This window comes from Colius striatus, chromosome 2 (assembly GCF_028858725.1).
Source record: "Colius striatus isolate bColStr4 chromosome 2, bColStr4.1.hap1, whole genome shotgun sequence".
Taxonomy (NCBI): domain Eukaryota; kingdom Metazoa; phylum Chordata; class Aves; order Coliiformes; family Coliidae; genus Colius; species Colius striatus.
This window is the reverse complement of record NC_084760.1, coordinates 85,405,375-85,426,109: the sequence shown is the minus strand read 5'-3', so window position 1 is coordinate 85,426,109 and position 20,735 is coordinate 85,405,375. Positions and strand designations below refer to the sequence as shown.

The 20,735-nt window shown below is 36.6% G+C and overlaps 1 protein-coding gene across 2 annotated transcripts in view; it reads left to right on the top strand.

Moving 5' to 3' along the window:
• The window catches only part of MTA3 (metastasis associated 1 family member 3), a 126,617-nt gene that overhangs the window by 87,884 nt on the left and 17,998 nt on the right, over positions 1–20,735 (top strand). For both annotated transcript variants that reach the window (XM_061990035.1, XM_061990036.1), the window contains exons 16-17: positions 2,344–2,490; positions 14,506–14,537. In XM_061990035.1, coding sequence (XP_061846019.1) covers positions 2,344–2,490; positions 14,506–14,537 — 179 coding nt within the window. The remainder of the gene's footprint in view (positions 1–2,343; positions 2,491–14,505; positions 14,538–20,735) is intronic.

Below are 20,735 nucleotides of genomic sequence, written 5' to 3'. Positions count from 1 at the left end.
GTCTGCTGTAGAAAGGACAGTCTTTGTGATAAATTAATGTTGAGTTAGTGACCTCCAAACAGAAGAAGAATTGAAGGATAGAAATGCTTCAACTTTGCTCACCCTGAAAAAATAAAATTCCATCTACTATACACTGTAGACAGAGGGAGTTTCAGAATTCTCATGTGTTGATGCAGCTGCTGGGATTGTGATTGCTGCTGGAGCTCTTTGGCAAATAATATTTTAGTGATGTTAGTGCTGAAAATTAACTGTGTCCTTCAGAAGACTGGAAAAGACTGCCAGATGAGCATTTTAGAATCCACATTCTAGTCATCTTCAGCAAACAGTGCAAACCTTTAATTTTGAAGTTTTGCTTTAGCCATCAGTAGGGCTCCATTTTAGTGGAAAAACAAAATAGACACTTGTCCTCTACAACGTGAAAAATGTGACATGCCATGAATCTCCTGAGTGCTTGGTGGTTTTCAACTCTTTTATATGAAAAGCAGATGAGTACTGCAGTGAGTGGTAGTAAAAACCTCTCATCTATGTAAATGGTGAGATCAGCAACATCAAACTATTCTTTGTATGCACGCTCAGATCTACAGGACTGCTCAGAGGTGATTACCTATACCCTCACACTGTGCTCTTCTAACAGCTGTCTCTGCATTACCCAGCTCTACTCTTGATCTGACCCTCTTGAAGCATCGTTGGATGAGGGTGTTCATACTTTAAGAGTATGACTGTTCCCAGTACAGGCTGACCAAGTCACTGTGGCCATCCTACTCCTTTTCATCTGTTTCGGTACTGATGAAACTGTTCAGCCATTCCACCTTTTAAAGGTTATCCTGGCTTCTCATGACTAACCCCCAGCCTCCGTTGTGGCCCATTGCTGGTCGGGGTAGATGGGCTGATGCCTGTGGGCTGCGAGTGAAGGCTTTGCCCTGGGAGTGAGAGCGTGAGGCTGGGCTGGGGAGTGTTTGGGTATCGAACTTCCATGGCATTTCTGAAAGAGGGAGAATCTGCCATAGCAGTGGACTTTGGCAAGGGCTTCTGTGTCTCTTATGTGATAGCTATGAATGGCAGAGACTGTAGGGCCTTCTCCTTGGATACTTGTCCTCACTTTACATTTTGCATATTCTCAGCTTCTATGCTTTATTTTATAAACAGACAAGCAGAATCATTCTTCAGGAGGTGCAAACCTGGGCTACAAATGAGAATACTTAAATTTGCCTTCTAATCTTACTCCCCTTGGGCTGCTGATCCTACTACATCTCCCAGCCCCTCTGCCCTCACGTTCTCAGCCCAGAGGTCTCCTCTGGTCCATGGGGAAATTGGGTGGCAGGCTGCAACCAGTGGGAGCAACCTCACAACCAGCAGCTGGTACCCCATACCTGTGTCAGAGACATCGGGGCCTGCCCTCAGACTGATTTCCCTCACAAAATTCAGTCTATCCAAGGATGTACACAGTAGTGGAATTTTGAACCTGTACGAGTGATGGGAATAAGTTAGTTGGTTCAGGAAATTCCTGGTGAAGGACAGACTCTAATGAGGCATCCTTTTGCCATTTTATCTGCCAGATAACTGAGAAATTTTCATACAGCTCTATCAGCTTTTGGCAAACACAACAGTTGCCACCTTGAAACCTGCTGTCCAGAAATGTTTCACTGCCTCATACTCACCTTTCTTCTTCCTTCTCCAAAATAATCCTGCTACGTGAATTGTATTAGATACTTTGGTATGCTTTAAGCTCTTAAACAATGACTGTAGGGGAGCCTAGCAGTACCTGGGGAACCTGCTGTGGTCTTAACAATTTTTGTGTTCCTGCTGCAGTTTTGGGCTAGTTTAGCTTCAGAACCCTGTTGTAGGCGGCCCCCTGACTCTTGCATCTGGTGACTTGTGTTTGGGAAGATCCCTTTGTTATTATGACATAAATAAATATTATAAATATTATTCAATATTATAAATATTGAATAGCTTTGAGGTATTGAGGTGATTTCACTAGGGTAAAAGACTTAAATACACTTGCTAAAAAATCTGTAGGTGTGTATCTCCAGTAAAAACCTCAACAGGGTAGGGAAATGTAAACATAGACCTTTTTCAGATTGATTTGTATTGTCGCTTCAGTCCTTACACGTCTACACCAGAGTATTGAACTTGAGCTAAAGTGAAACAGATTTTTCTTACTTGGAGGAACTGTAGGTGTGAAGAGTTGGGTTTGAACTTTTATTCAAGGTCCTATAAGCACACTCATGCAGAAAAAAACCTTTGTTTCACTGGAAATTTAAATGTAAATGTAATATGATGACTATTTTTATTAATTTTTTAAAATCAAAGACTTAGAATTTCTCTCTCTTATCTCAACAGAGATTCATCCTGCAGTGAAACCCAATGTAATCAGGTCAACACCAAGCCTTCAAAGTCCAAGTGCAAAACGACTGCTTGCACCCTCCAGTCACTCTTCATTAAGTATTTTGGGAAAAAGAAACTACAGCCATCATAATGGTCTTGATGGTATGTGAAGGAATATAAAAGAAATATTCTTGAAGTAGCTGAATTGTAAAACTTTCTGTGGACCACAGATGACAGTGAATAACGCGGTACAGTGACAGAAACTTAAGATATAGATAGTGTGTTTATGGCATTGATCCTTAATGTGATGGATGGTCATGCTTATTCGTTAAACATGGATATATTAATCTCTTACAAAAATTCTTTTACTGTTTTTCTTACTAATCTTGACATAAAAGGACAAGAAAAGAATAAATCTGATGAAAGCAAAGATACAACATGTTTTATTTTGACTTATTGCATTACATTTTTATTTGAAGAAATATTTTGCAGAGATACCCAAGACGTTTTGAATTACTCTGTGCAAAATTACTTGATATGGACCAGACCTACTAGTTCACAGTCAATCTGTGTGCTAGTATGTGAGTTCTAAACACAGCTTAGTTGAAATTCTCAACAGTGTGGTTGGTAATAGAGGGAAAATGGCTTCTGGCATCTTGCATCCTCCAACCGATGTCACAGAGTCATTTAAAGCAAGAAGTAGTCCTGACAGTAAGGGCTGGTGGGAGGTAGGAGCTCCTTAGAAAGCAATTGTGCCTGCATTTGTGATATTTGCAGAGAAGGAAGCCAAAGGAATGCACCATAGGTGCAGGAAAGGCTTTTCCTGTACACTGTATAGTACCAGAGGCATGTATCCAGCTGCTTCATTACAGTCTGGTGGCAATGGAAAGTAGATATGAAGCTGTGCAAAAAAAGGTAGAAGTTTCTGAGTAAGGCTAATTTTGCTGAAATAATCTTTTTTTTTTTTTACTCTGAAAAGTGACCATATTGCTGGTTTCTTTTTAATTATTTTTTTTTTAATCATCACCAAAAAGAACAATTTTTAACTGGAACTGTGAACAGTTTTAACTCATGCCCAAATAAGAGGAGAATTCTTATTACAAGGATGTAGTTTGTTCTCACTGAAAAAAAAAAAATGCCTGGGCTCCTGAACTCGCTTTTTGTGACATGTAAGCCATTGTTGTGTACCTGAATAAGGTTGTTGAGATTAGAAACCTGAAAGAAGTTAGGCTCTCAAATACACTGTTCAGAGGACAGTCTGCACAAAAGAGATGACTGTTTTCATGTTTCACAGAATTGGCTGAGGTAGAAGTAAGGAGGACTCGCCTTTTAGACAAGCTAATAGAAATAATATCCAAGCACCGGAAGAAAATCTTAGGCCATTATCTGTCATCTTCCCATAATAAGTGTGTTTTCCTGTCATTGCCAACAGTTAATTTATATATTGCATTGAAAATAACCAGATAGATATCACTGCATACTTCAACAAAAAGTGGTTATTTAGCATAGGCAGAAGAGAGGATCACTTGGACCTCTGCTCTGCTCAGTGTGAAAACAGCCATTACACAGTAGGCAGATAACATGCATGGCAACATAATCTTATTTCGTGGACCGAGATGACAACCATGTGACTTGTATTTGAAGGAAGAGGTAATGACATTAGTAGGCTTAGCCATAAATGCTGAATTTCCACTGCCATCTTTGAATGCAAAGCTCTGCACAGATGGTCTAGTAGTTGCTGCATTGGAACATGAACAAAGGCTCCATCCTTCTTCCACCAATGCTGGCCATTAAACTGGACTCTCCATATGAGCTTTGAGTGATGAGTGACTATCGCCTGGAAATAAAGATGATATTACATTTCTACTGCAGAGAAGGCATAGCAATAAGTTCAAAGTAAACGTTACTACAATGATGTCCTTGTAAGGAGGCATGCTTGGAAGTCTTCAAAATTATTCTTCTTCTACTTTAGTACAGATGCTCTCTTCAAAGTAAGGAGAGTATAAAACCAGTCATTAGCCACACTGAAGAGTTTGTATCAAACAGTTAGCTATCTGTGTTTAGGCACAAAATGACATCTAATTTGAAAATTTACTGTTGAGAACTGCTAAGTCATTGCTATAGGAGATAGCTATTTCTGCTCATCTATTTTCTGTGAAAACATGACTTACTGGAAAGAATATATCCTAAATAACTGAAATATGTTGTTTGTTAGCATAAAAGTGGCTATATTAGTATTTTTAAGTTGCTATTTTGATTCTTATTCTAGCCCCTCTGTTTAATGAAAAAACTGCCGAGTGTAAATAAGATGCAAGGAAAAAGCAAAATGATACTCTACAGCTCGAGTCCTTGGTTCCTTTTCACCTAAAAATGGTTACCTTTAATATTTACCATTTAACTCCTTCTCTGGATATTGGTAAATATAAGATACTTTTTTTTTTTTTTTTGTCTACAATTTATCTGGCTTTTCTTCAGTACACAGCAAAAGCTCAGTGACCAGATAAGCTTGGGAAATAGTGGTTTCTGTGTAATTGCAGTGACCACAGTGTGCTATTTGTGCAAGGAAAGCTTTTGCCAACTTCCAGAGTTTTTATGTTACTATAAATGTACTAAAGAGGTTTTTTGGTTTCAAAATTCTATTGACTACTGCAGGGTTTATCACACTGTATGAATTAACAGTATCCAGAAAGCCTGCTATGGAGATGATGGATTCTGTCTTTCAAAGCATGCTTTGACGAAATGAGCAAACAAAAAGGAGCACAGTGGGCTTATATTAAGTCTTATCTGTTTCTGTTTTCATTATCTTAATGTTATTGACATAGAAATGTCTGCATGTTCAGGTTTGCTTTTTCCAACAGTATTAGAAATTTGCTGTAAAGAGGCCATGTAAATATGTTTACTAATGATATACAATAATTTACGGCTTTCAAGTAAATGTCGCTTAGGCTTGTGCAAATATATATTTAGATTGGCAAATTTGATGTCAGTCTTACTGCCTAGGTGAGTTAGTTGAGCGCCATATTTTGACAGAATTTGTTATTAACAGAATAATAATTATCAGCTCACAAATAAAGCAATGTAATACGGGAGTGACACCTCTTTATGCTGTATGGGGAAGTGGGGAAAGACTTGAGAGACGTATCACTAATATTTGGTTTAATGTTTTTAAGAATAAACAAGAACATGATTAGCATTTCTACCCTGGTTTCGGCTGGGATACAGTTAATTTTCTCCTGGTAGCTGGTTCAGGGCTCTAATTTGGATTTAGTGTGAGAACAACATTGATAGCACACTGAGATTTTAGCTATTGCCAAGTAGCACTTATCGTAAGTCAAGGACTTTTCAGTTTCCCATGCTTTGCCAGCAAGGAGGTGTACAAGAAGCTGGGAGGGAGCATGGCCAGGAGCACTGACCCCAATTAGCCAAAGAGCTATTCCATACCACAGAACATCATGCCCAGTATATAAACTGGGGGCAGTTGGTTGGGAGAGACAGGTCACTGCTTGAGGAGGGTCTGGGTGTCAATCAGTGGGTGGTGAGCAAATGTATTGTGCATCACTTGTCTCCCTTCAGTTTTGTTTCTCTTTCTTTTTTGATGTATTCCTTTCCATTACTATAATTATTATTACTATTTTTTATTGTTACTGAATTTGATTTTAGTAATTACACTATTCTTATCTCAACCCACAAGATTTTTCTTTCCTGATTCTCTTCCCCGTCCCACAGGGAGAGGTAGGGGAGGAGCGAGCAAGTCACGGCATCATACTCACTTGCTGGCTAATGTTAAACCACAATAATTTCTTAGAGGAGTCTTATGTTGACTTGATTTTTGCCAATGCAGCACAAGTTTCTTTTTTGTTTTTCCATGGATGCAACTCCAGAAAGAGTCTGGTACAACTGATGGGAGTGAAGCAGTCTGTTATTTTTGACTGGTACTGCTCAGTCTTTATCAAGAATGATGAGGGAGCTTATTTACCTCTTCATAAATGCTTGGTACTGTGCCCTCCTGTCTTACTAATAACTGCTCTGAGTGTCAGTCTCTGGTGGCTGAGAGATGTAGTCGTATGCATGAACCCACATACAAGACATAGGCAAAGGTAAAATTGCACTGCTTAATTATTGTGTATTGTAACTTGATAAAAGATCTGGTAGTTGTTTGAATCCTTTATTGTAGGAGAAAGACTGTTTCTAGATGGTCTTAGAAAAGTGTTTTTCTTTCCAAACAACATCAGTTCTCACATTCTATAGGATGGAATGAAAAATGCCAGAAAGATTTTTCCATTCTGGAAAGAAATCACAGTACTTTGGGGAGATTTGGTGTAATATGCATGCTGGTGCTTTTAACTGCTCTGAGATACAGCATTCCCATTGCTGCAGAAAAGGAAGTCAACACTAGATATTTAAGTGGTTCTCAGCAGTGAAGACAGTCTCTTTCAAACGGGAAGTTTCCATCTTCAGAAAATCACAGCCTTGTGGAATGTTCTGTGTATCCAATTTTATGACTGGAGCTGTCGATGTGAAGATTTAGGTGTGACTGTAAAGTGCTTTGTAGATATTTTGAACCTGATTATCTGTAAATTACCGTGTCTGAAATTATTCCGCACAATGACTTTCACCCACGAACTGCTTCACTCTGAGCAACAGTACATCCAAGTAGTCAAGTTTCATGTCAGGCTATTGTTTTGGCAGGATGAGTAATGATCATTTTCCTGATCGTATTTGAAAAGATCAGGTAGAGGGATTTTACGTTAATGTAATCTCTGTCTGCTGGCAGGCATTTCCTTACTTTTACATGTATCAGAACCAAAAGATCCACAGGATGTCCAAGATACTAATGTCACTAATGAGGTATAGAAATCAGTCAGTCTGTGTCTGTTGATACCATTTTCATGGCTTGTGCACATCAATCAGAACCAGTTGTTCATAGCTGAAGAGACTTTAATCAACAGCCCTGCTCCTCCTCCTCTCTTCTCCTGCCCAGACTTTTAATGATGTATTTCAGGCTCAGATGTCCTGATGTCTTCAAGAGAATTTTTTTCAACAGTCAAATCTGTGTTCCGGATTATACTAAGTATGCAGCTATATCTAAGAATGAGACAAAATTTTGGCGTCTATTTTCCTAGGAACCTGCATGTATGTGGCACGAGATGAGAAAGTGACATGAGCAATTAATTGGCAAAGGGAGAAAGACTTCAAAAAATCTCTGCTCATGACTAATAGTATTGGCTGTTAAGGAGATCAGCAAGGAAGAAAGGCATATATTTCACTCTTATTTTTTTGTGGGGAAATTGAAACTCTCTTTTTGACAAACACATGAAAATACAAGCAATCTAACTGACAAGCAAGGAAATCGGAGCCTTTCCTGCCCCATTTTTTCTTGAAATAGAGAAAACAATTCTAATGTATGCTTCCTATTCATAATTAACTTCACGTAACCCTGTATGAAAGTACATTTGAGGGAAGGAGTTTTCACTGCAGAGCGGGATCTCTCACCAGAGGGAGTTGTCGTTTTCTCAAAGGTGTCTGATCATTGTTTTCCAAATACTGTTTTTCAGTACAGATGGAGATACTCTGCTGTGCTGACAGGCTAGTAGCATGAAATGCATGCTAAAAACATCTGGCAAAAATAAACTCCAAAAGTACTCCAAAAAGAAACCCTGAAACTTTCTCTTATGTATTAATAAACAATAAACCTACATACATTTTTATAAACTCGATGTTACTTACCAGTGATTTCCAACTGAAAGAGAAGAAATGAAATGTGATAAACAAGATACTGTGTGAATTGACTTTTGACATTTCTTTTGTGCTGAAACACAAAGTATGATTAATGTTGAATTGTGTATACCTACTCTTCCCAAAAATGAGACACAAAAGTTATGCATCATTCCTCAGCCAATCTTTCTGGTGAAATTTACTGTGGGCATGTGTGTTCTAGCTTTGGTCCTTTGTGTAGCCAGCAAATGTTTTTAAATGTTTGGCTACAGATCTCCTACTGAAATGTGTGCACTGATATCATGGAAAACATATCTCTGTTAAAAAAATGATGTTGTGTTGGTGTCATTTACTGGAGAAGCAGAGGAGTATGAAAAGGAATTTTTTTTTACTGTTGGTTATTTCCCATCATATATTACTCGAGAGTGTTTATTTATGTAATGGCATGAAATGCTTTATGGTAAGAGCCTTGTTGTGCCTTTCTATACAAAGTTATTAAAGCTATCTCTGACTCTCAAGAGATTAACCTAACGACCTTTTTATCTTTGATTTTTGGAACTTGCACAAGAGTAGCCAATTTCTGTTTTCACTGTTCTGTTGGAAGCAATCATTTTAAATATTTAGTGGAAAACTAAAATGCCCTAAAGCTTGCATTGCTATGCTCGGTATATTCTATTCTGTTTGCAGACGTACAAATTATGATATATTGGAGGTGATGGACTAGCGACAACTTCCAAAGCCCAAATTATGTACCTGGAAAGCAACACAGGCCTTAGTTACCCCAGGGTGTTACATTGTCAGTCATTTGTAAAACCAAGTGACTACAACTCAGTTGTGTCTGTCTCAAGCCTTTTTATTATTCAAGTCTTTTTATTATTTAGATTTTTGGATTATAAAAAAAATGTCCTTCCTTCCTTCCTTCCTTCCTTCCTTCCTTCCTTCCTTCCTTCCTTCCTTCCTTCCTTCCTTTTTTACAGTGAGTTGATAATTCCCCCTCCCCACCTTTATCATCATTCTTCTAACCACAGTGGTGCTAATGACATTGGGACTTGAAAAGCAATTAAGTAAAATATTTTTGTGCAAAAAACAGAAGAGAAATAGCTACCCCCTCCCAAATTTCTTTAAGTTTAGAAAACAATCTATTGTCTTACAGTGATAAATGTGCAGTCATCATTTGCCTTACATTAAATTCACATTACAATTATCTCCCAAGTATTTGAGGTTCTTGGATTACAAATACAAGAATAGTATTCCATTTTGTGTCTGAAGAATGTTCAAACTGCAGGGTGTTTTTTCATTTGGTAAATGTAAGCAATGTGACTTCTCTATGATGATTTTTTTTTAAAATGAGGACTTGGGAGGAGCAAAATTGTTTCTGGAAAGCCAGGAATTTCCTTGAATTTCCTCTGAGTAAGAATGACTCCTAAGCATTAGCATAGCACTGTGTTGTGGGGGTTTTGAATATGGACAGCAATTGCTTTTGTTTTGCCAAAGTCAAAACACAATTTCCATTCAGCTGTAGTTCTCAGGCATACCGTATCTTGTGAAATGTGAGTTATTTCCAAGCGTACATGTATACTAGAAATTCAATAGGGGATTTTTTTTCCCCTCCATTTTTGAAGGAAAGCAAGTAAAAGCATCTTTGGATTTGTAAGACATTTTTTGCCTACATTGGATTCACAAAAAGCACAAAATGAGAATCACGTTCATGTTTTGATGAAATGTTGGTAGCATTGTATTTCTGTATTCACCACTGTAACTGTAAGCTTCTGATGACTCTGGTAACAGCAGGGGTTAGAAAGAGCAAGCTATGTGGGATCTCAGATGGAGGAAAGGGCATTTCATAGTGAGCTGCCCCATTTCTCCTGCTGATTCAGATTTTCTTTTTGACACATAGAGATAATGTGTAGGCACGAAATCGCAGTAATACTGGCTATCTCTTTTAACAGCAAACAATAAGAACAACACTATAATTAAAGTAGCATTTAAAACAGAAAGCAGGTAACCAGAACCTAATTCCTGGAAAAACTACTTTCCACTAGTATTATTTTAAAGAATTAAAGTTGAAGAAAGAGAATCCTGTCTGTTGGATAACAGGATTAGCAGCGGATTACCTCATGAATTACATGTTCTGGATTTGAGGTCTGGAGTTTATACTTAAAGCACTTCTGTGTATGATTACTGTCAAGTGGGTTGATTATTTTTTGTAAGCTGTGATTGCAGAGCAATAGTTTTTAACAATTTTAGTATGTAATGCAATGGGGAAGACACCTTAGAAAGTGTTTAGGAAAGATTCTGTGGCTGGGGAAAATGCTTTGTGATAATTTTGTATGGGTTTGTGCTTTTTGCTTTTCTTATTTGTATATGTCTGTCTTTGGAGATTAAGGGTCTTTATCAAATTAAACTCATTCTTAGTATGATTATAAAATATAGGCATTTTTTAGGTAATACTTTTGAAGTAATAATCAAGACTTATTCCATTGCTACAAACTGGTAGGAAAAAACCAATTACATCTGGACACTTAAAATATTTGTAACCCAAGTGGAGAAGAAATAATGAAACAGTCTTCCATCTCAACTTATTTCGTAAGGATGTTCCATACTATATGAAAAGGTTATTTATAATCTTATGCACTGTGATAAACTGAGAGTGTTACTAGGATGAAACACCTGTGCTATTGCCTGTCTGCTTTTATTTTCCACATGTCTAAATGACATTATCTTGAAGGATTTTTATTCTGGAATATTGAGAAAAAATCACCTTTCACCCACTAGTATTGCTGATGACCCCATTGAGATAAAAGAGAAAGATGAATGTCAGGTAATGTAAGTTTCCTATCAGCAGAACTAAAGAACAGCACATATAAACATAACATGTGAGCAGCTGGAAAAGGACTGAAATGCCATTAAGGATGTGGTTTCTGTCCTGGCTTGAAGAACTCTTTAAGGGGAAAAAAAATGTTACTGGGGAATAATATGTAAACTTGAAATAATTCTACAGCTGGTACCATCTTAGCAGTGGACTTCTGATTTATCCTTTAATGGTTTTAAAGTTAGAAATTTTATTGTCTCTCAGTGCCCATAAACTGAGAAACTCTTAATTGGTCATTATGACTGGTAAAGCAACTTCTGATGTGACCAAATTTCTTGTAACTACTTACTAATTTCTATTTAAGTCCAAATAAATATGTTATATAACGAGCATATGAGCATCTTGGGAAATTTGTGCTGTTTGTTCATCAATTTCTTCACAATAAACTTCTAAACATGTTGTTGGTTTTGAAGTTGCAGTTACTGTAATTTTATCATATCACCAAAACCCCTTGTTAGTGTTAGTCAGTCAGTTAATCTGACCATTTCCGTTTGAATTGGAGTAATCTGCTTCACTAGAACTTCCTCAGCCCTAAGGACAGAATCATTTTGTGTCCTGTAGTTTCCCTCCTACTGAAGAAGTGCAAGTACATGCTACTGCCTTGCATAAAGTCATTTGCTATAAGAATTAATTTATAAACCAAGTGCCAGTTTCACTGATATTCGAGCCTGCTTATTTAAATTCCCTAAGGCATTCTAAAACTCTGCAAATAAAGCTGAAAATCCAGTTTCCTTTTCTGTTCTGTTGAACACCAAGACATTTGTGTTTTTCAAGTAAGCTCTGTTACCCTCAAGCTACATTGGAGGCAGCACGGGTGTGCAGACCTGTACACCATGCCTTTTTGAATGCAGTGTGACTGCCTTTTTAATTGGAAGCAAAGGCTTTCTTCCTTAGTTCCCTTAATTAAGGGCAAATTTTTCCACAGAATTACCTGGTGTGTGCTCATGCACAAATGTTAGTCAGAATCCTGCCAAATCAGAGTGTGATTATTTTCTGGAAGAAATCAATGTCCCCTCAGTTCTAAAATCTGAATATTTGGGTATCTGAATATGTAAGAGTTTAAATTGTATAGCAGCAGCACCTTAATTAGTAGTTTCTGCTAGATAACTAGACTCTTTTGACTATGCCTACTTATTAAGCCGTTCTTTCCGTAGCTTTTTATGTATTGGTATACTCAGGTCTTTCTAAAAGGTGTTTGACAACTTAGATCATATTTCACTGTCTACAACAATAAAAGCTAAGAAAAAGATATGCAAAAACCAGAATGTTGTTATCATATGATCTAATAGGAGTGTTAATAGGTTATCAATATGGGAATGCCTTGGAGGTAACAGCTCTTGGCATTGCATTAAGAGTGTCCATATACTTCAGCACTGTGCCTCCAGGTACATGTGGCTGTTCCTCAGTTCCCTTTAGGGACGTCTTCTCTCTTTCAATCGTCTGAGGAACTGAGAGGGCAACTGAATGTTTTGGAACAATTGTGCATAAGCATAGTTTTTATAGATTTGGCATATAAAGCTATGCCAAAAGCCTAGCACCTCTGAATAAGAGAGGAGATTTTATTACAGTAGTGTCCAAGTATAAAAAGTTTGATCTCTTTGATTTTTTGGAGGATGACCAGAAGTGCTGTGTGATAGATCTTCTCTGTATTTCAAGAGAGCGGAAGCCCCATCTTTTTTTTATTTAACCTGCCAAATCTGTTAGAGAATTCCTTGGGAAATGCTGTTGGTGCTTCTGGAGATACATTGGTTTGATTTTTTCTGGGTAGTTGGGCTTATAAACAGAATGAGTCCTTGTCTCAAATTATTCAGGTGGTTATACCTCCTTGAATGCAGTCTCTGGGCTTTAACAGGAACATTCAGGTCCTGAAATGTTATTTCACAGGGATGGCAGAAAAAGTAACAAACCTGTACTAACAGAAGTAGTTCTACCATTAAGACAAAAATCAAACATTTTGTGGAGTTCTTCACTCTACTGTGATCTACCTTTAATTTGTAACAGTGCCAAATATACTCAGGTGTCTGGAAACAGTAGGCTATTGTTGTATTTAATTTTTATATTCCCTGTTTAAAACTTGCCTGAAGCACTGGTGACCTAAATGTATTTTTATACATTATAATATTTATGTGAAAAAAGAGAGGAAAAGAGATCTGGGAGAGGAGCTCATTACTAAAATATCAAGAGCTTTAGGTAGTTTTTCACATTACAGAACCTTTATCAATGGGAAGTTACTGATTTTTTTTAAACATTAGATTAAGAGTGAAGATTTCTACAAATGTAAACTAGATATGGGAATTACTGTTGAATATTGAAGTTTATGAATAGTTTGAGGTGTTTAAAATGACTTGCCTTTGTTTCTATCAGTGATTGAAATATACCATCAGATTAGTTAAGATGACTCCTCAAAATGAAAATACCAGCTTGAGAGTGTAATTAACGTTTTCCCAGAAAGAGATGTGCATCTGTTCTTTCTGATGTCCTTTTAATCAATTTAATACTATTTTTAACAATAACAAAAGCCCTGGAGAGTTCTTTGTGAATGATGTCGCAATTTTTAACTGAGGCAAGAATAACTAACCCATTGTAATTATTGTACATTTATCTCATTTGCAGAATTGACACTGTGCTGATTCAATTCTTGCAGAATTGTGTACATTGTACCTGGAACTGCATGTAGTGTTGCTAAATGTCTTTTGTGTAAGATGAGACATCTTACAGATGTAAGATCTGAGGTATTACTCAAATTTTTGAGCAAGTTACCAGATCTCTAGTAGCATCATCTTGCATCTTATAAGTCAGCAATGCATTTTCTTGCATTTTTTTTTAGCTGTTTGGAAGGATGCTTAGTTACCAAAGTTTTACTGCTTCAAAAATGAATTTCGTATGTAATATGACAACTGTAGCACTTTAAAGCCAAAGAGTGTAAGATTTCTGTCCTTGGAGGAAGGAAAAGAATGAATGCCATTTAATTTAAACAGCACAGTGAAGTGTTAGCTGTTGGCTAGCAGATTCCTCAGAAACTTTATGTGAATTTGAGTTCGGCCAACAGACTCCTCATTTGTCATATAGGAGAGAGTAATTAAGATTCCTCGATGTTACACTTCTCAATATACTTTGTTAATTTTGAACTGAGAATCCACCTCAAAATTCTCAGAAAAAAAGTTGTCTAGTTTTATAAAGATTTTTCAAGTGGGAATAGTAGTGGAATTATGGTGATACTATTTGTATTTTTCTCTGCAGAGCTAAATCCTCAGTGTTAAATGGTGCCATATGTTAAAAGCAAAATGAAAAAAACCCACTTCTTGAAACATGAATTATGAATTAGTTCCATTTTTATATTTTCTTACAGAAGAGGATAATTAAGCAAAGAGAATGAGTGCAGTTAACAGCATACTATAGTGTGCCGTATATTTTCAGGACCAGTGATGATCCTCAGGCTCCTCATGAGAAATCTTTCCGATCTCTGCATTTCTGATATGTTAATTTTTGTATATGAACTGTAGCATCTTAGCCTTCAGGGTGCTTCAGAAAACAGGGCTTTTATGGATTAAGACAAAACTCTAATAAGATGTGGTTCTTTTGTTTTCCAGAATCATCCAGCCATACAACAAGAACAATAATGGTAAGTATAGAGAAGATTATAGATATCGATCTATCTATATATATGGGTTTTCCTTTGGAAACAAAGTGGATAAAGTAGTATCCTAAGCCCTTGGCATTTTTTTTTTGTAAAGTCCAGTGTCACTGTGGAGATAAAATATGTCTGTCTGCCACTGCTTTTCATGGAAAGTCTTGGAAAAAATGAGAGGTTGAATAGCTTAAGAAGTAGCAGTCTTGTCAGTTTGAATAGGTGAAAAGTCAAGTCACAATTCCGTGTGTTATGTGTTTTAAATGATTTTTTATTATGTCAAATCAATGTTGATAAAATCTCTTGCATTTTATGTATATCATATGTGGCAGAGCACATTTAAAGTTGAGAACATGTGCTGAGTAATCTCTTGCGTTGCATTCCTGTGAGTCTAGTTTCTGACTTTACCTTGTTAGAGTTTGATAGTTTGGATTCCAGAAACAAGGAAATTGTATCAACGGATGGATACATCTTCGAAAAATGAGGTGAAAATATTTTATGTGTAAAAATGTCACAGATTTAGTGTCTATCTTGGGATTTTATAGGATGAGAAATTTTACCCATCTCTGTTTCAAACTCCTAAAAAAAGGACTGAACAAAAATTCCTGTTAAAAAAAAACCTGACTGGGAATAATTCATGCCTACTGTGTAGCAGAAGGTTATCCACCTTAAGGAAAAGACCCATTTTTTTAGGTTAGTTTTGAAATTTTAAAATAAAACCCAAAAACCCATGGCGTGAGCTTGTTTATTTTAATTCCTCCAGTTTTCAGGGTATGTCTTCAAGTTTACTTACCTCTTCTGTAGGTACAGCATTTGTGGGAAATAAAAATTCCGATGCAGCTATTTCATTCAACAGGGGACAAAGGGTATATCTAGTACTTTCCCTTATTTTCAATAGTCATTAATAATCTAGTGCAGATGGATAATAAATAGGTAAGAACTACAGATCACAGTATTTCAAAATCATAGAGATATGTTTGGAAAAACTGTTTCCGTGTTCTCTTTTTTTTGTCATGAACGTGGTTTAAATAGACCTATTTGAAAATAAGACATTTAATTATTCAAGTGTATTCCTCTGCTCTAAAATTTTAGAAAGGATTGAAAAAGGTTTCAGTGTTTTTCCATTTCTGTATTGGTGTCACAAAAAGGGGTAGAGGTTAATGCTAAAACTGCTGAAACCTTCAGTGTTCATTTCCTTCTTTTTTCCCCTATTAATTTTGCTCTGAAGATAACACATTTTATCATTCTCTCTTTTGCATTAATGTATCAAGATAGCTCTAAAAACTGACCCAAAGCAGTGCTTTTTTGCCTATATAAATGTGTGTTCACACCAAAACATGACCAGACTTCAAAGAGATTTGAGAAAGGTTTTTAAATAACTTGAGTTATTGAAGTTCCTGTGTTGTGAACCTCTCCAGACCTCTCTACTGACAACTTGGACCACTCAGAGTAATGTTCTACAGTGTGCAGTAATTGTCTGTTGCACTTAAATAAAAGTACAATTAAAAATAGGCAGTCTATTTAATCTGAAAATGTTGTAACAATATGTCCTCTCTTCTCTGCAATTAAAGCATAACTGAATGTGTAATGGAAAATTTCGTACTCTCCAATGCGTAAGTATGTCAGTAAAGCCAGAAAATACTTTATTCCTTGAATTAGAAACAGTATTATCTGTTCAATACGTAGTGAAGCAATGTTGCTGAGACACATTTTTGAATGACTACTGAAATAAATAATTACTCTGAAAGAGTAATTAGTCCCCACTTTCTGACAGATTATGTTTAATCAGAATGTCAGACATATTGCAGCAAATCTGTATACCACCTCAGATGCTTTGATGTAAAAAAGCTTTTGTCTTACTAAGGTGAACTATTTGAACTCCTTTTAAGTTTCATTTATAGATGGTGAAATAATGTTAAGTATCTGATCTTGTCTCTGAAGAATCAGATTTATGTTAAAATCAAAGCCAATGGTGAACAGAGTGTAAGGAGAGTGTAAGTGTAAGAATAAGGAGGGTTAAGTGTAAGGAATAGAGTATAAGGAGCATTACAAGAATTCTCCTCTATGTTTATATATAATGATGTTTCCCTAATTTTTGTTTCAGGTTCATGTTCATAAAAATGAAAAATTAGGAAAAGAATTTAAGTGTCTGTGTGAGGGGAAGGGAAGAGAGGGGATCTTCTATGCTTTAAGCATAAATTTCCTCTTACTCTGAGGACAGGTGCCTAGGTTAGTCTTTCATTACTAAGTTACTGATTTATAAAAAATAAATATTTACTTTAAAATGCCGTTTTTAAAGACATGGTTTATTCAAAGGTTAGATAGCTTTTGTGTAACTTTCGTGAAATACAGAGGCTATAAACATTGTAGAATTTTAGCTGAGATGATTTGGAGAGTTGTCTTCGCGCCCCACACCCCCACCTCCATCTTCCACCTCACCACTGCACAGAAAAGTCATTGACTTGAATTTTCAACGTTACATCTGTTCCTGGTGCTTTGTGAAAGGTTTGATGGCAAATCAGGAGGTTCAAAAGTACTACTTGTGCTGACTATTAGGTTATTTTCTTGTTGCTTATTAGAGCTATAATGCTAATGCCTTTGCAAATAAGAACACCTCAGATGTGGCAAAACAGAATTGATGCCAGATTTAAACTTGATGTAATTCTACCTTTGACTTGTATAATTAGGTCAATTAAAATATATAGAACTAATTAATATGGATTCATCTGAGCATGCCTGATTTCTTCTAATTTTTTTTTCCAACATACATCTTTATTGTCCTTGTCCTCTGGGAGCTAGTGAGGGTAGGAGATTTACTCTCCATAATAAAGATGCTCTATTAATTGCCATGTTAATAGAAAGTTTTTGTGGAGTACCTTTGTAGATGTATTTGGAGTTGTATCCAAAATTTGTCGGATTGGTAACTGCCTCTACAGCACATATCAGGTGTGCTAATTCCTCTGTTTCCCAGACACAGCAAAGCCTTATGCCTAGTGCACCTCATACCTGGATTTACAGTTAAGCAACTTAATCAGTAACCCTGTGCAGCCGCTTCCAGAAGATTTGAGAGCAAAACACATTCTTATGTAGTTTCTTCATGAAAGGGACTATTGCATTCATTGAACGTTGACGGCGTCTCAGTTGCCCACTGGGAAATTAATGTTTGTGTATGTAAATAGGAAATCTGTTCTCCTACCAGGTGAGTCTTGATGAGCAGCACTTGGAGGCAGCTCTCAAAAATCAAGCTATGCACCAGTCTGTGAGAGAAACACCTGAGAATGGTGCCCTCAAATAAATGTTTGAGCAGGGAACAGGTGAAGCTGTAAAGACATTACAAGAGTCCTCCTGTAAACTCCTCGCTGCTGAAGACCTTGAAAAGATTGCCTTTAGTCTCAGAGGTCTCTGAAGGTGCCTTCAGTTGGCAGCATGGAGGCTTCCTGTTCATCAGGTGAAACTCCTCCCAGTGATAACTGTGCTGACTTAAATATATGTTCCTTATTAAATAAAACATTGCCTGAACCAGAGCTGCCTTAGCCTTGTGAAGTTTTTCGTGATACAGTTTTTCCTCAAGAGGTCTTTTGAGTATGGAACAATTTTGTCCTGGAGCTACGAGAGATCTATATGAATGTACTCAGATTGAGAGAAGGAAAAACTTGGGAGAAAGGAGTTACTCAGCACAGCAGAAGATTTGTCCAACATGCAGTTAGCAAACTCTGGGTAAAGCTCCTACCACTTAGGTGCTGCTCTTAATACCAGTGGGTTTGTTACAAAGTCACAATGTAGCTTACTGGTGATGTGCGCAGTCAGAATCAAAATGCCAGATGCTAATTGCACATGGCAGTGTTATGATGAAGTTATAGGACCTTTCTGCAGGTTTTCTTAAACGAGCAGGGCTTCTGTGGTAGTGCAGGTAGTATTCCCGAGGCTTTTGTAACCTTTCTAGCAAAACAGTGTGCAAGGGGGAAAATTTTAAATCATCTTTATTTTAAAAAAAGAATTTAATGAGTACTTTTAATGAAAGTCCATTTTGCTCTTGGTGTTGACATTAGTGGCATTGAATGCTCATTTTTATACCCAGTGGTAAATATATTATTTGAGGGGAACTAATGAACTGATTTCTTACTCAAGAACTTCAATGGTTTTGATTAACTAGAAATTAAAGATACTGTGGTCCCTAGAATAGACTGGAGAACAATGATCTTATTTTCTCTTATCCTCAAGTGAAATGTAATTAATTTCTTCAAATAGCTTGAAAGGACCAGGAGTCAAGGGAAATAAAAGAGAAAATTCTAGCCAGGATAATGCAACAGAAATGAATTATATTGTAGCTCTTGCACCATTTTCTGTAATGTTATCTCTTTTGTGGAATAAGAGTTAGGGTCTAATACGGTCTAGACAAACAGAAGTTCAGGACTAGTAATGACATCTGTCTCTGCCTGGGGAAAAAGTGTTATGAAAAAATATGTGCTTTTGCCATCAGGCATATCTGTTCTTTGCAGTTTGTGCCATAGGAAATACACATTTTGTACCTGTACATTTCTTGAATGTTATTTGGCTCTGTGTGTTGTCTTGAGTAAAGGAAACATAGTTTCTTAGAAAGGAACCTGGGAAAATATATAAACTGTTATATTTGATAAAGTCATTTTTGACTAGGGAAGCAGTACAAAAAATTGCCATTTCAGCTCTTGGATGTTCCTCTGTAACATATGGCACTAGCAGTTTCCAGATAAAAATAATTAGTATGAAATCTGATCATAGAATCATTTAGGTTGGAAAAGACCTTTAAGGTCATCAAGTCCAACCACTAACCTCACACTGCCATGTCTATTTACTAAACCATATCCCTAAACACCTCATCTGCACATCTGCTAAATACCTCCAGGGATGGTGACTCAACCACTTCACTGGGCAGCCTTTTCCAATGCTTGACAACTGTTTTGGTGAAGAAGTTTTTCCTAGTACTCAATGCAAATCCTGGTGCAACTTGAGGCTGTTTCATCCTGTCACTTGTTACTTGGGAAAAAGAGACCTTCCCACAACCTCCTTTCAGGTAGTTACAGAGAGAGAGATCTCCTCAGCCTTCTCTACACTAAACAACCCCAGTTCCCTCAGCCACTCTGTGTAAAATTTGTGCTCTAGACCCTTTACTGGGGTTTCCCATGCATGAATTCTTATTCACTGATAATCTAAGTGATTATCAGTTAAATACCTTTATAAATTTCTAATTTCATCCAAACTATGTATTTTATCCAAAATTTATTCCAAATAACAGCTGCATTACTTCTAGTAGCGTATCCATTAGTTCATCTTCTCCACCAAAGCCAATACAAAAATAAATGTGAAAATCAAACTGCGGTCTAGACACTGAATATAAAAAAAAAAAGAAAGAAAAAATAAGGCAAATATTTAGAGGGACTATAAAAATAGATTTACAGCCCTATGTGCAACAGCTTTATTCACCACAACCCTTGATTGTCCCTAAGACAAAGGAAAATAGTTTAGTTCTAGGAGAGAGTTTTATGTGACTTGCTCAAATTTGATGTCTTGTTGGTCTTTTGTTGTTTGGTTTTGTTACATCAGTAAGGAATCATAGAGGAGACTTCATTTATTTGTACTCATATAATGAACACTGGTATTTTTTTGTCAAATGCATAAGATTTGTCCTACTGGAGGGAGCAAATGGTGTGGATTGAAGTGTGCCGAAAGTTGTGTTGTAATGTGAATATAATGCATTGAATATGAGTGTAAGAATTGTGCGGAAGAAATTATTAATATTCTTAATTATTTTGGGCTGTTATGTTTTTATGACATGATTTAAGAGATTGGTTTTCTGTTATGTTCTGCTAGTCTTTGTGGATGCTGCCAACCCCATCCTTACTTGGTGACTGTGAAATCGATTCTCTAGTTAGAAGGTTCTCCCCTGAATGTGCAGCATTGTGTGCGTTGTATAAATATTACAAAAATACTATCAGTAATGTGGAATACTGGCATTATTTCACAGATAAAATAGTACTTCCTTGTAAGAAAACATGATGCTGAATCCATGTGAAAGTAAACAAGGTTTCATGTTTGTATAATGGCTTCTATCACATCTGTTTTATTCAAATAACATTATTAATCCTGATGATAACCAGTTATGTCAGAACAAGATTCAAATTTCCATGGTTAATATATTTTTCTTGGAACATTCTT